The 12,550-nt window shown below is 34.0% G+C and overlaps 1 protein-coding gene across 1 annotated transcript in view; it reads left to right on the top strand.

Annotated features, from left to right (window-relative positions):
- LOC106462100 (neuromedin-U receptor 2-like) overlaps positions 1-11,805 on the top strand; it is a 38,343-nt gene extending 26,538 nt beyond the window's left edge. Inside the window, exon 4 of the mRNA XM_022389239.1 lies at positions 9,965-11,805. Within this exon, the coding sequence (XP_022244947.1) occupies positions 9,965-10,698 (734 nt within the window). The 3' untranslated portion in view covers positions 10,699-11,805. The remainder of the gene's footprint in view (positions 1-9,964) is intronic.
- The last annotated feature ends 745 nt before the right edge of the window (positions 11,806-12,550 follow it).

The raw sequence follows: 12,550 nt of genomic DNA, 5'->3' as shown, positions 1-12,550 counted from the left end.
AACCATATACCAGAAGTATAGATCATTAATTGATTCATAAAACCATATAGAAAATGTAGAGACCATTAATTGATTCATAACACTATATAGTAGAAGTGGAGACCATTAATTGATTCATAACACTATATAGTAGAAGTGGAGACCATTAATTGATTCATAACACCATATAGCAGAAGTATAGACCATTAATTGATTCATAAAACCATATAGAAAAAGTAGAGACCATTAATTGATTGATAACACCATATAGCAGAAGTAGAGACCACTGATTGATTCATAACACCATATAGCAGAAGTAGAGACATTAATTGATTCATAAAACTATACAGCAGAATTATAGACCATTAATTTGATCATAACATTATATAGCAGAAGTAAAGACCATTAATTGATACATAACACCATAATAGCAGATGTAAATACCATTAATTGATTCGTTACACTATACACCATTATCTGTAGTTAGCTTATGGACGGTCTTAATTCCATCAAGACACTTGGTGGTGCAGATAGCTTACTAATTACGTTATTTGCAATCCAGGAAAAAAATAGCTCTAGGAATAAAGAATCCGGTGATAATGGCAAACAGCAGCAAACTTAAAATGACAGTTTTCTATTCCTCAAAAAATTAATTACACACACACATATATATAGTAATACTGTTTATGAATCTTACGTAATGATATATATTATCACCTTGCATTATTACATTTTCAATTTTATCATTTCAATTATTACTAGTGCCATTTTCTCCTATTTTTCTTTGCTGTTAGTGTCATTATTTATCAGTGTTTTGCCCTGCATGGCCTGGCAGTTTGGGCACTCGATTTGCAGTCTTCGGATCGCGGATTCGAATCCTGTAATCAAACATGATCGCCCTTTCAAACGTGAGGGCGTTATAATGTGACGATCAGTCCACTACTCGCTAGTAGCTTTAGAGTTAGCGGTGATTGGTGTGGACTAGCTGCCTTTCTTTTAGCCTAACACTTAAAAAATTAGGGACGGCTAGTGTAGATAGCCCTTTAGTAGCTTTGCGAGAATTTCCACAACAGAAAACCTTGCCCCGTACATTCAGATTTAGAAACAAGCCGGGGTCAGCTATTTATTGGTGCTGTTCAGGGATTTCTTTATCTTCTTTATTGACGTATTTAGAAATGAGTCAGAGTCAGTTATTGATGCTGTTCAGATGGCTTTTTTCCCCATCTTCCTTCGTATCTAGTCTAACTAGGATAACATGTTCTTGTTCATTTTTATGGTTCTTTCAATAAACTTCTCAGATGAAGATGGTCTATTGTTCAGCAGTTTTAGCCCTTATAAAAGGTCAACAAAGAAAATCACAACAAAGCTTGCCCTTTAGCCCCCATGTATCTCTATTCATATACCAAACTAAAATAAAATATGTATTAGTTACAATAACAATGATAGCTTGATTAACAGTGTTTCAAATGGAGTAAGCCTTTGTTCACTGCGTAAATTAGTCGAAAGCAACCAGCATATTCCAGTAACCTTGCTTTTTTCAGTCATTTGTTCAGTTGAATTTAATTTGTTAATTTTGATGTGGAAGAAACTTCCTTCTGGCTGCGCAGACTATTAAGATTTTTCACAGACATTTTACCTAATGCTGACTTACTATCAGTAAGATATTCTTTACAGACTAATTGCAATGTGAGGCATTCTTAATAATTTTTGCTCTGTCTTAGTGTAATGAAAGGAACTTTAACCCTATTAGCTTGGGCTATCGTTCGAATTCTCTATTGCACGCTATTTATAGCACCCTTCTGACAGGTTTTAAAGCTTCTTGACTAGTAGCTAAAATACTACAATGGTCAGATGGTTTCTCTGCTGTGTTGTTAGGTGACTTTCTTACTGATTCAATTTTATGCATTACTGAGGTCATAACCTTCATGTAGTTTTAGCATTATTAAGAATACCTTCATGTAGTTTTAGTATTATTAAGAATGTATTAGTAGTAACTGCCATCTCAAAAGCTAAAAACATCCACTTGGTTCACGTGAGAAACGTTTGTATTTTACTAATACTAATGGCTAACCGTCCTGTTTTAGAAGAAATATTTCATGTGATCTTCCCAACAAATTCTTACTCGTAATTACCAGAGCCAAATCTAAGTCATAATAACTTCTTGTTCCACTATATATTTTTTTCAATCCATCAGGTAAAGGTTATCTGCACTGTTGATATGATTGGTAGTTCTCGGTACATTTCAAGTTTAGGTAGTTGTGTGATATCAGACAGAATTTCCACCCTGTGTTATCCTAAGATATTGACAGGTAGATAGATACCATGTCTGCTTTCTCATGGAAATTGGGTTTATATTCTCTAATATTCGACGTGCTGTTATTGTTGGCCACGAAGACACTTCGAGTCAATAGAAATGTTGATTTGGGGCCTCTTAGTCTAAAACACCAGAAAAGTAGTAGTAACTGTATTGTAAAAACACCAGACAAGTTGTGGAAAGTGTATTGTAAAAACACCAGAAAAGTAGTAGTAACTGTATTATAAAAACACCAGAAAAGTAGTTGTAACTGTATTGTAAAAACGTCAGAAAATTAGTAGTAACTGTATTGTAAAAACACCAGAAAAGTAGTGGAAACTGTGCTGTAAAAATATCAGAAAAGTAGTAGTAACTGTACTGTACCTTCGATCTTCCCTTAACTGGATATTTGGTGGTATAGTTATTAAAATGTACAATCTCCCATCTATAAAAATATGTTATTATCCTGTTTTAAACTGAACTTCTGGTTCATATATTGTCTTCTGCAGTGTTTACTTCTATTTTGCTTGTATCTATTCCATTATTTGTTTTACCATGAAACCTGGTTATAGCCTGTAACACGACATCAAGTTAACCAAAATGTATATTGTACCCAATAATGAGGCTACAAGACTCTTGGGTAGACATTCCATACATATTTAATACACGTAGCCGCCCAATTTGCAGTGGTAATACTAGGAATTCTTTTGTGTGCATATATATACTATAGTTAATCTACGTATATGATATTGAGGTTCACTATATCTACGTTACGATGTTTCAATCTTAAATCAATTAATGAGTTTGGTTCTTAACCTCAAGCTGTTGATAAAACTCAACAACTATTGCAAACCACTGATAAAGTTATAGTAATACCAAACGTTCAACTGCATCCAGTCTTTCATACTTGGGATAAGATTTAACAAGCAGCAATTTGCCCAAACTGACTAAGGAAACATCCTTTTTATCAAAACCTTTAAAAATAGGAGGATTTACATGCTGTAACTATGTTGTATTAAGATATCACTGACTGATATCTTAACTTCTACTACATTCATCCTAGTTACATAAGCTTGTGTAATCAATCTGGTGAGGAAACAGACATATTGGCCACTCTTATCGAGATGTTTTCAAACTAAGTTGGTCCTGTACATCATTCCTGTACCCTCTACGTGTGGGGTTTCTAACTTATCACTACACCACATGACGTTACCTTAATATTTTTGATGGAAGAAGACTCGTAGGTTGTCATTACTTACCAAAGTTCACTAATCCTTGTTACTGGTTTTCATTCCTCACCAAAGTTCACTAATCCATATTACTTGTTGTCATTCCTTACCAAAGTTTACTAATACATGTTACTGGATATCATTCCTCACCAAAGTTCACTAATCCATGTTACCGGATATCATTCCTTACCAAAATTCACTAATCCATGTCACTGGTTATCATTCCTTACCAAAGTTCACTAATCCACTAACTCCAAGAAAATTTGTTTTATTTGTTATCGAGCGGTGTCATTTATGTTTTTAAAACCTCTGTACACATGATGATGTTTTACGATGTCCTTAGTGGAGGAATGAGTAGTATAAAAAGACATAGTTACCACAAAGTTATTGCTTTTTACGTTCTGTTTAATTTTACATTATTGTTTGTTGGTTGATTTGATCGTTATCTGTTGCAAAATGAAAAGAACAGAACAATAATTTTAGAAGCACTAGATTTCGAACAAAATGCTTGATTAGAAAACTGTTTTAGTTTATGTATAAGAACTCTTTTTAAATTTTCTGATCCTTTTATTCTGGTTGTCGTTATTTTTTTATTTTGCTTCAAAATGCTTGCAGACGATAATGTTATTGAGTGTATATTATATTTGTCCAAATAAAATTGAGAAAACCAGAATGATTCTGAATTCTAATATGAATTATCATGAACTATCTTTGATTTTCATTTCAACTCGGGTACAGAAAGTTATTTGAGGTTAAATGAAAATATAAAAATAAACGAAATATAAAACCCCATGTGAATATTTCTAAGCCTTTCTATCGAGCATGTTTCAGGGCTAGCTGAAGCTGGGAAAGGAGGTTTTTGTTTCATTAGGGTTTTTATTGGTGTTCGTTAGTTGTTCTCAAAAGGTCTGTTCAGCTTAGTTTCTGATCAATATCGATCAGTGCTATACAAGACACTGAAGCTTATTAAGAATATATATATATATCCACCTTGTTAAGTTTGTCATATATTGTAGATGTTCTACACGAGTGGTTGGCAGTTTAGCTGCTAGAAATAGGGTATAAAAGGTTGAGTAAACAATAAGGCCAACGTAATATTTGTACTTAGATGAAGATGAATCACCGTGGTCGTTAGCAATCAAAGTTTAAGTCCTTTAATTATGTTAAGGTAGATTCTTACCTGATCTGCATAACAATAGATATACTTAAAGGGCTACATTCATTAATTAACGAGAAGAAAGATAATGATATCCAGAAGCAAAACTAGAAAGAGAAACGGCGAGGCATTTCCAAAACAAGTAGGTTTAAGAAAGAAAGCTACAATAGTTGTCAAGAAGCCAAAACGTTTGTTAGAACAAGAAACAAACAAATCCAAACAATAAAACACGAAAAACTGAAAACCACAAAATAGAAACTCTTTCATGGAAAAAAATATTAACTAATTGAACAATATTACTTGAAATTTAAACTTAGGCAAACTTTTGCTGAACAGTCGAAGTTCATGTTTTCTTTACATTTTTTTTAAAGTCGAAGATGTAGCTTAGTGTGCTCATGTTTTGGTTAAGAGCTGATTTTTCTTAGTTTAATAATAGGAATTTTTCCCGTGAATAAAAGACAACGCGAAAGGAACTGAAGAGTAGACACAGCATGATATTCATTTAACGTTACAGTATTCTATATTCAACTGAAGTGTCCTCTAGCGGTTGATCCAGTATATCCTCGACTGCACGTGGGGCACGTGAACTCGCATGATATTCACTGGGTGTTGTTTTTTTTTTTGTGTGTGTGTGTTTAAAGTCGAAGAGTCCTTTTAACCTAGACTTTGTTCTGAAGACGAATTTTAACATAACACGAATAATGCTTGTTAAAAAGTCATTTTTACTCCCAAACACAACACTGCTGCGCCAATATATTACTTAAACAATGCACACTGTGTGTATATATACTTATCTACCAATCACCGAATGAGCATCGCACGTATGCCTGGCTGAGAAGCGTCTTCCTTCTGCAATATTTAAACTTCCAACAGTTACAGAGGGATATAATTTTGGATCGCTGGCATTGAAAACATTTTTTTTAATGAATACAATATTAAAACAGCCAAAAATGACAAAGGTCTGATGAAAATAAATCCCCGTGAATAGGAATGCCTCTTGAAATGTTCGGGGCCTTAAGCAAATGTTTAGTTTGCTGCCTAGTACCACAAGTGCCTTAATATAATATTCATTCTGTACTACCTCCCAGTGGCACAGCGGTATGTCTGCGGACTTACAACGCTCAAAACGGGTTTCGATACCCGTGGTAGGCAGAGCACAGATAACCCTTGTGTAGCTTTGTGCATAATTAAAAACAAACAAACAAACTTTCTGTACAAACCTTTTTAAAAACAGGGTCAAAAATCTTGCTGCATTGATTGTAGGAGACTACACTGGAAACAATTGATTAAACTGGACATCCCTCCATGTGAATCGTATGGAATTGATGCTGCCTTTTTATTTTTAAAAGGTATCACGTAAGGCTGGTTTCCATGGTTACTGTAGAATCATTCCTAATTCCTATAAACTTAGTATAGAATTACCTCCATTTTGTTAATGTAATCCACTTTATGTAAAATCACAACCCCATTACCTTCATGAGGTTTAGTGATTATAATGTTATCACAATTATTTAAAACTTTTAAAGCCTAGGTTCCTGTTCTTTTTCATAAGCCTAAAATCTTGTAATATCCCGAGGGCACACCCAGTGACTTGAGATTTAATTTGTTCAAAAGTTATTCACTGATATTTTTAAATTTCACATTTAGACAAGTGTTGTAAGAACGTTTCAAAACTTAGAAAATAAAACTCTTTAGTAACTTTCTTAGGGGAGAATAGAAAATTGTAACCCTCTAGCTAAGACCCTATTCTCGTCATCAGACAAATAGTAACAGGATAAGTTACACAGGACTGCGATGGTTTTATTGTCTTGAAATTTTTACACGTTCTACACTAATTCCGAAAACGATATCCATTTTTCTCCATTACATACAGATTCTTTTTCACACAACGTCATAACGCAATACATAAAATAAAGACTACAACGACCTGGCATGGCCAGGAGGTTAGGGCGCTCGTCTCGCAATCTGAGGGTTGCGGGTTCAAATTCCCGTCACACCAAGAACGCTCGCTCTTTCAGCCGTGGGGGCGTTATAATGTGACGGTCAATCCCACTATTAATTAGTAAATAAGTAGCCCAAGAGTTGGCGGTGGGTAGTGATGACTAGCTACCTTCCCTCTAGTCTTACACTGCTAAATTAAAAACGGCTAGCGCAGATAGCCCTCGTGTAGCTTTCACAAAATTCAAAACAAACAAACAAAGACTACAACACGTAGTATTGAGACAAAGAGACATACATTTTACACAAAAAAATCAGGATGAATGAGGATTCATGTGAAATCAATATTCTTCAGTTTGTTTGTATTTTTGTTAACAAACATAATACTAATAAAAATTTTCCATTGTGATAAACGAAATAATAATTTGATCTAAGTAAGAGTTTTTTTCTTGTTCCAGATTTATAAAAAATCCTTACGTGATAGAAAAAAACGAATATTATTTTCGAAATCTGCGTAGCTGAACTATGTAAAATCCGTTATTACAACTTTCATGAAGTTTAAATTCACAGGCCTGTGTTATTAATAACACCATCTGGGTGTTCCATGAACGTGTACCCACATCTGTACTTTTCAAGGTCATTGAGTTAACTCTAACCTCTATTAGAGCTTTATTATCACAGTTGATAATTTAAATTTTCAAATAGCCTAAATCTTGGGGCTTATACTGTCTTACTCTACTTGCTCTACAACTTTTTCGAAATTTTTCTTTCTAATTTCAATTTGACAGACCTTAATTTCTAAGCCCAAATATTATTTTGAAATGGTGCGTATTATATAGAAATATACCATTTTTTTATTTACCATCTTAATCTTTTGTTAGAAGAACATTTTAGTGCGAAAAAGTTTTGTGTAGTTCGAAATTGATTCTCTGTAATTTTTATAAAAAATTTTAAAATGTTCTTAGTATATTTGCGCATAATAAAATCGGTGAGTCTTTTAAGTTTGTGCATTACAGAAGATATATGGATGACAGACACTGTTGCAGTGTTTTGTGCTTCGATTATTCGCCGCGATGGATAGAGCTCAGATAGCCCATTGTGTAGCTTTGCACTTGAAAAAAAGTACCGTCTAAATGGGCTTGATGCTGTGCCAACTTCTAGTTTCTTCGAGTCATTCTCCATTTCAGAGAAGAATTTCACCCTGGAATGCTAGAATATCTTGCCATTAAGCTAAGAAAATCAACTCTTAACTAGAAGATGAGTGCACTACCACCCACTTCATCTTCAATTGTGAAAATGTAAAGAAATGAACAGAACATAAACGTTGATCTTTGAACATGAGAAAGAAAAGAACAGATCATAAACTTCGATCTTTGAACATGAGAAAGAAGAGTACAGAAAATAAACTTTGATCTTTGAACATGAGAAAGAAAAGAACATAAACTTCAATCTTTGAACATGAGAAAGAAAAGAAGAGAACATATACTTCGATCTTTGAACATGAGAAAGAAAAGAACATAAACTTCAATCTTTGAACATGAGAAAGAAAAGAAGAGAACATAAACTTCGACTTTTGAACATGAGAAAGAAAAGAACATAAACTTCGATCTTTGAACATGAGAAAGAAAAGAAGAGAATATAAACTTCGATCTTTGAACATGTGATTGATTAATAACCTTTGCTGAGTAGAATACTTATTTTTGTGTTTCAGAATTTTGCACAAAGCTACAAAAGGGGCTCTCTGTACATAGATGCCCCTAATTTTGAACTGACAGTTCGAAAGTACCCACTACCAATAATTGGGCCATTCCTATCTCATCGAATTATTGAGATCTAGCCGTCACACTTTTAGTGCACCCACAGCCCAACATTGCGGAGTGCCACGAACTCTAACATTTACAGAACTCTAACACGAACTCTAACATTTACAGTCTTGGGTAACTGATTCTCGCCCTCGTAGAAAATTTAAGACATTAAAGTATTCAACTTCACAGGGGGTCTTCTCGAAATTCTTGCTTATGAAAAACAAGATTAATAGAGAGGTCCAGATGAATTACATTATTTAATTTCTACTTGTCTTAATATCTCAGACTAGCTTGGTTTTGGTTTGTTTCGGATATTTGTGGGAAGCTACACAAAGGCTATCTTGTATTAGTCGTGCCTAATTTTGAACTGTTAGACTAAAGGGAAAAACATTAGTTAAACAGCAGTGACCGCCAACTCTTGGGCTACTCTAATAAAAAAATTTGGATTTGATTGTTACTTATATGACTCACCCACGACCTCAAAGTGTGAGGTGAGATTTTTTGTGGCAATGGGACGCTAACTATGTACCATCAAATCCACAGTCGACATGTTAATAAAGAGTCCACATCTGACTCACTAAACACGTCCTAATTAAAGAATAATATATATATAAATGTGTGTGTCACATTGGACATTCTTAAACTATAAGCTTGATTTGTTCTGTACGTAGTGAGCAGCTGGAGAAATAACTTCTAATAACACGTTTAAATACTGAACATTATTGGTTTGTTTGTAGTTAGGCACAAAGTCACACAACGGGCTATACCACGAGTATCGAAACCCGGTTTTTAGCGTTATAAGCCTTCAGACTTACTGCTGTGCCTCTGAATGGATGTGTAATAATTAATGGACTCAATAAGAAGTTAAATAGATCATAACATGGATATTAAGACATATAAATTCTTCTAATGCCTCATATATTTCAGAGTTGTTGTTGTATTTTTTTTTGTTTCAGCCCAATGTACATTCATTGAAGTAGAGGGAAGATGTTTTATATGGACAAACTTTAATGAACATGCTAAGAACTTTAAAGTAAACTTAAATAACTGTGCTAATACAGAATCAGTTGAGGAAATGCCTGGTTATCTGGTTTATATTGATTGACTTCAGTTTTATTGGCAAACACTACATAAGGAGAGTAAATTGCACAACTAAACCTCTGTAGCAAGTGGTTGATTATAATCCTAACATTTGGAGTTTGGTCCCCAAATTGGAAACAGTACAGATAACCCATGTTACGGGTTTGTGCTTAAAACAAACAAGCAACTAAAATAAACGCAATTGTCAAAACCTTCCTGACGAGATTCCAACTCACGAGTGTTATTTTGTTGCTAGAAATATCATAAAAAGTTTTCTTGTATTAGTAGAGAAAAGGTAACAAGACGAAAGATTATGGAAACCAAAGTACAAGGAATGCCTCATTGATTTTGCTGTTCATAATGTATTTATTTTAAAGCCAAATGACTTAAAATAGCTAAATATGCAAATTTAATAAGAATTATTTGATTTTCATTCGTCTAGCAAAACAGATTTGAAACTCACATATAGTTTTGTTTTTTCTAGGTTGTTTTTACTACTTCAACTCGACCATCAACCCAGTTCTGTACAGTGTCATGTCCAACCGTTTTCGGGTGGCTTTCAGGGAGAAATTGTGTACGGACCCTCCAAGTATCTATTGCTTCTGTTCATGTTGTTGCTGTTGTCGGCATGAAGTTGACGACAAACGTTCTAAGCGACCCATTAGCTACAGAAACTCTAGCTCCCAGGGATCTGTCCGTTCGAATCGAAATCATTCGTTAAATAGTCTTCGACTAGATCGTAACAACTCGTGTCTTCGACTCCGAAACATGGAGGTAGAGAACTGTATCAATAGCAGCCCTTTACCAGTATCAATGAAATGGGTAAGAAACCCAAATTATGAACCTGTTCTTGTAGATTGTGAGAAAAGGCGGACAGCAGGTGAAAACATCCTAGTTGTTCCTGTAACACATACTTCCAGAACAGTTAGTGAATCTAATTTCCAAACTAGGATCAGGTTTGAACAGGGTAAGGATCAGAATACCCACAAAGACGACCTACAAGAAGACGAGTTAGCAGAAGAACTGGACAAGGCTATCCGGCCTCAACTATCAAAACTTTCAGTTGCAGATCCAGGATGTGTCGACTGTACCAACTGTAACATTATTTTCACACCAAAGTTTAACCATAGCTATAGCACAGCTGATAAATCGACAGATAGGAAGAAAACAGATAAATCAATACGAGAACCCGTAATACCTGAAGGATCTGTGGTTTAACCACATATTTTAGGCTTAGCCAACTATTTTATGTAATATTAGATGTATAATCATACTGATGGAGTCGAATAGAAAGTTTATATGAAGCTTGTGAAATGTCCTCGAGTAATTAGATAAAATGTAATAATATAGTGTGTTTATGGGTGGGATGGGAAGAACAGATTGTCGCTTAAGACAGATTAATGATGTTTTTAAAACTCGTTTATTTATTGAGATGTCATATTATTACTAAGAACTTAAATGTTAATTATTAATAACAACTTCTGAAATGAGGTAATGGTGAGTGTAAAATGATATGTCAGCCACAGTATACTTGCTGTACCCAGTGCCGAAAAGACCTTTTGTTGAATACCATGGATCTTTAGGCCAGCTAGGCCAATTGATTGACAACAAATAGAATGGGGTAAATTGAATTAAGTTGGCAAAGTGTAAAATCTTCATTGATTTTATTTATTTTAGAACACATCAAAGGTAGGGTAAATATTTTGAACACTTTATATTTACTTCTTTTAACACTATATATATTAGTGATAATTATTTTATTGAATTAACTTGCTAATCTTTTTAATTCCTGAGCTCCTCAAGCAACCACAATGCCAACAGGTGAAGACTGCATTTTTATTTGTTATTTATGGATAATAACGTTTGAAGAGCAAATAATATTATGTCAACCAGGCTATATGTGCTATATCCTGTGCCGACGAGGCCTTTCGCCAATTACCACTAGTAATATACGATTGTTACTTAAACATTAATAACATTAGATTTTTTCATTGCACATTTCCGTCGCCAATGGATTTTGTGCTGGAGATATTATAATGCCCATGCGCAGAGTAATGACAGATTGGACCTCTTCATCCTATTTATGTTGTTGAGAATCTATTTTGTTTGTTAGGCAAACATACTGTGGCATTGAGTTTAGAATTCCCGAATTCACAGAATGCTTTATAATGCAACAATTTACTTACTAAGTAAAATATTTTTCCTCCTACTACTACTACCTTTGAACACAGCATATTCAAGTTGTAAATTATGATTCGCTACGACATAAAAATCAATAGAATATCACTCTGATGTTAAGTTGTGTTACTCATTGTTTATTCTAAAGCTCACGAATAATTTAAATTGTTTCATAAAGAATATTTATTTTGATATACATATTAATTTGCTTATTCCTGTCAATTATACCAAATACATATAAAATATACTGAACGGGTAACTCTAGTATTTGTGATTTACTCTATAAATTAAGCCTTAAAAATAGATGTCAGATTTAATATTTCAAAATGTTTGAAAATCTCATTAATTTTAATGCTTAGTACTATCTGATGATACTGAGATAAGTACCACGAACAATGCCCCTCAGTGGCACAGTGGTATGTCAGCGGACTTACAACGCCAGAAACTGGGTTTCGATATCTGTGGTGGGCATCCCATTGTGTAGCTTTGTGCTTAATTACAAATAATCCATAAATAATAGGTTTAGCTCTACGAAATAGATGTCGCTTCGAACAAAAACATGCAGAATTGTTCTAACCATTCCAAAATTCAACAATTAATCAGCGTTGGTACTGCCATGACGTCACGTTTGGCTCAACGCTTTGTTAATATTTTCAAGAAGGACATCCAGCAAAAGAAGAAGAAGAAGAGTTTTTCAAAGAGGTGGAATTTGTACAACAATAAATGTAGTAAAACAAAATCACTGTAAAAACACAACACTGAAATAGAAACAAATTCATTTTATTAAGTGCCGTTTCATTTTCATATTAAGCATGAAAAATAGTGGGTGCTTGAAACGTTGCAATTTAAAATAAATGTGTTTCTATTTAAACGTCGCGTTTTTACAGTAATC

The sequence above is a fragment of the Limulus polyphemus genome, unplaced genomic scaffold (assembly GCF_000517525.1).
Source record: "Limulus polyphemus unplaced genomic scaffold, Limulus_polyphemus-2.1.2 Scaffold1093, whole genome shotgun sequence".
NCBI classification, from domain to species: Eukaryota; Metazoa; Arthropoda; class Merostomata; order Xiphosura; family Limulidae; genus Limulus; species Limulus polyphemus.
The sequence above is the reverse complement of the archived record's forward strand: the minus strand, read 5'-3'. Positions and strand labels throughout refer to the sequence as shown.